Source organism: Belonocnema kinseyi, chromosome 3 (genome assembly GCF_010883055.1).
Source record: "Belonocnema kinseyi isolate 2016_QV_RU_SX_M_011 chromosome 3, B_treatae_v1, whole genome shotgun sequence".
In the NCBI taxonomy this organism is placed as follows: domain Eukaryota; kingdom Metazoa; phylum Arthropoda; class Insecta; order Hymenoptera; family Cynipidae; genus Belonocnema; species Belonocnema kinseyi.
In genome coordinates, this window is record NC_046659.1 from 103,754,955 (window position 1) to 103,758,659 (window position 3,705).

A 3,705-nucleotide genomic window follows, 5' to 3' on the forward strand; every position below is an offset into this window, starting at 1 on the left:
AGCATGCGAGTAGATTTTGTATTGCTGTTTTCTTTTTATTATCTAACTTTTTTACGTAGATGGTACAGTGCAAAGAAGTGGTTTTAATTTGTTCGACAAAAAATTTTGAATTAAATAGTTAGTAACTCGAGATTGCAGGCCATTCAGTACAATCACAATGATCAGTGAAACGTAATGAATAGGGAGTAAGTTTTTGGTTTTCACGCGTACCGTGAAAACAGAATCTTTCAAGCGAAAATCATCCTTTCTTCATGATCTTGGACCGGTAATTCTGATTTACCTAATTGACCTTGAACTTTATTCACCATCGTTCAATTGATAATTTCATATCGAACCAGTTCAATGAATTTCACTATATTGTACAAGCAAATGAAGAAAAGTTAAAAAATCAAAATAAACTCACCCCTAATTAACAAGGGGGTTGTATCTCTCACGACCTTCTTCGAAAACTCGCATTAGGACACAGAACATGCCCCCAAGCATCCCCTCTAAATTTCAGCTTTTAAGTGTCTTTTAATGTAAATCGGGTTTTTGCGTCTATAATCGCTGTATTATGAAATTATGGACGGTAATAATCAAAATTTAACAAATCCTTCTAAATTAAATATTACTAGTTGCATTTTCAAAGTATAATATAAATTTCAATAGAGTATAAACAAAAAGAGCTTGCGTCGAAGTTTTGCGATTATTATTTATAGAACGAAAAGGAAAAGCATCCCAGGATTCCGTAAGAAAAGGACTGCTAAGTTCTCAGAAGTTTAATGAGTGTAGACATTTAATTACTCTAAAAGTTTTATTGAAAAATTATAAGAAGTATACTATGAGGCTTAATACTTAGAAGCAATTCTGATTCTACGATTTTGTTTTGTTTGGAAATATATAATTATATTAAAACCCGAAATGGAAATGCATTCTGCAATTCTTTCTCTGCTTTATAGTACCTATAAGTTACGATTGCATACTTCCATGCAATGGCCATTACTTCCAAATTACATGTCAAAAATTAGACTTTCAGCTGGGTTCTTTGTGCAAAGGGATAATTGTTCAAGTCCACTAAAATAAAAATATCATTGAAATCTAAATGCTAGAAAAAAATCTGAACAGAAAAACGGACTACTGGTTTCCATAGTAGATTAAGAAATCCACTTTCTTCCATGAGTCCTATTTCATTTTTTTAACGAAGAGTATCAGTTTACTTTTTATCTTTATAGAAATACAACAAAGGGAATAAGTTTCAATGTAAAGTGAAATTATGTAATTTTTATATATTTTTTACTCATTTATTTGTAACACTATTCAGGTGAAAAAATGATTCAAGTAGGATTCCTCGTACTACTCTGCGCTGGAGCTTTCGCAAATCCTGCAGATGATCAACCTTGTGCAAATCCTCCATATGCTAAGCCTTATGCAAATCCTCCAAATCTTAAACCTTGTGCAGGTGTCACACCAATGAAGAAATTTAATCTAACGAAGGTAAATATGAATTAAAATAAAACAGAAATAGAAGAAAATGAGTGCCATCCTAAAGATAATTTAAAGAATATATCCAACTTCAAAAATACGCTTTTAATATTAAAAAAATTATTGGCAAATTAAAAAAAGCATTCATTTGATAAAATTTTCCTGATCATAATACAAATATCGTCGACTGAAGAGGAATGAGATATTTTTACTATATTACTCAACATCTAAATCAAATTTCCACAACAAATTTATATCTTTGAGACAAATCGATTTTGTTCAAGTGTATACAACTATTTTTTAAATGTATACATAATTTTTCTATGCAGAATAACGGAAAGTGGTATGTTGTGGAGAAATATGCAGTTGCTTATAATTGGAACCAAAAATGCTTGAGTAAATACTTCGAGGATCGCAAGGGTGGTTAAGTTAGATTGAAAACCCTGTATATAGATTGGATGTAAATAAAGTAATATTTCATAATCTGAATAAAACAGATAACAAGTACAGCTGCAAAAAGATATTAAAAGCAAATAAGGATTATGTTTATGAAAAATAATAATTTTAAAACATATTTATGGTAATTTTTTTCTAATTAGATGCATAAAATTTTTTTAATGCAGAATCCATGTATTGACAAAATATTAATTTTTAACAGATACATTACTTTTAAAATATTTCAAGATTTTCTATTAATTTCAGAACAAGTGTACCAAAAATACGTGATGGATTTGCAAAATTCGTTGAAAGTGAAGCAGGATTTACTGAACACTATAAAGGTGTAGAACATGAAGAACAATGGATTTTAGATACCGACTATAAAACCTATGCCGTCCATTTCGCTTGCGGTGATCTATCACCTAATGGGTAAGATGTGGCTTAGTTATTCTTTATGTTAAATAATGAGTAATTCCGGAAAAAGTGATTTAAAATTTCAATTTTTTCGTTGACTCTTTCGTCAATAGAGTATTTACAGGACACAGCAACCTAAAAGTATTTTTTTCAGAGTAAATAATGTTTGGATTATGGCAAAAACTATACAGTCAGACGCAGAGGTTCTCAAGAAGGCTTACAAAGTTCTTAAATATAACAATCTGAGCGTAGAGATACTGGAGGAAGAAGATTGGCTGCTTTGTGCATAAGATAAATAAATTTTTTTTCCATAAAATAATTTTTATATTAGTCACTAGTAGGTTTCTACTAATGAAATATTATAGGCTCGTTTTTCAAATTGCTATAAACTCATTTGAGTAATTGTATGTAATATCTTGACTGAACATAAAATATTTTCTTTTATCCCTACTTTTCGGTGTATTATTTCTTCCTTATGCGCTTTGCATTTACTTCTTCACATGCAAGGTTTCGTATGTGAATTCAAATTTCTTTCAGCAAAAACGGCATCAGTTAATATAGTCGCGTTTTCTTCTGAAATTTTCAACTTGTATTCCACTGTGTGCTTAGTCGGGTAATAATTAATGCAATTGTGAATAGTGAAAAAAAGTTTAAAATATCAGAAAAATCCAAAATTATCCAGCATGAATAAAAAAGATAGTTATAAACAGTAGTAATTTGTTTAAACAATTATTTCTACCATCATTCATGACCAATTTTATACGAGCAATCATGCGTGCGATAAGTTTCTTACTAGCAGTTAAAGGCTTAAATATAAATATTTCACATTACACTCTAAAGCAAAACAAAATTTTCGGTTATTCTTTTGTTAACAAAAATTTATTTAAAACATATATTTTAAACTTAAAGTTTTCATACGGTTTTATAAAATTTCAAGAATTTTTCAAGCTGTTAAATTAGATTTCAGAGGGCTGTAAACATTTGAACTGAGTTTATAATATTTAAATGAGTATAAAAAGTAAGTTCATAAGCTTTAGGGAATTTTAAAATGATTTCCAAAAATTAAATGGTTTAAAATATATTTTTATCTGGTTACAAGACCTTGCATAACAAACTAAGCATTAAAATTCGAAAAATTGGTGCTTGGCGATTTCAAAATTAGGAAACTTGGAAACAAATATTTGTGAGTTGAAACAGTTGAAAAAGTTTATAAAAATAAAAAAGGTAAAGTTTAGAAATTTAAAAATTTTTTTAAATTTTTATCGGAATTATCTGGTTCAAAAACTAACTTATTTATACGAGGGTGGATTGATAAGTTTCCGGCCTGACCAAGAAAAACAACGTTTTTAAGAATTTTTTTTTTTATTTCTCAACATAATCTCCTCCAAGGCT

The 3,705-nt window shown here is 29.0% G+C and overlaps 1 protein-coding gene across 1 annotated transcript; it reads left to right on the top strand.

Moving 5' to 3' along the window:
* The first annotated feature begins 1,308 nt into the window (after positions 1–1,308).
* LOC117169973 (apolipoprotein D-like) lies at positions 1,309–2,603 on the top strand. Its single transcript, XM_033356485.1, has 5 exons — positions 1,309–1,473; positions 1,791–1,884; positions 1,959–1,965; positions 2,164–2,328; positions 2,468–2,603. The coding sequence occupies exons 1-5, from the start codon at positions 1,309–1,311 to the stop codon at positions 2,601–2,603; spliced, it is 567 nt and encodes a 188-aa protein (XP_033212376.1).
* Positions 2,604–3,705: the final 1,102 nt, after the last annotated feature.

Coding starts and splice junctions, on each gene's coding strand:
- LOC117169973 (XM_033356485.1), top strand. CDS start 1,309: ATGATTCAAGTAGGATTCCTCGTACTACTCTGCGCTGGAGCTTTCGCA. Junction 1,474..1,790: donor AGAAATTTAATCTAACGAAG/GTAAATATGAAT, acceptor TTTTCTATGCAG/AATAACGGAAAGTGGTATGT. Junction 2,329..2,467: donor GGTGATCTATCACCTAATGG/GTAAGATGTGGC, acceptor TATTTTTTTCAG/AGTAAATAATGTTTGGATTA.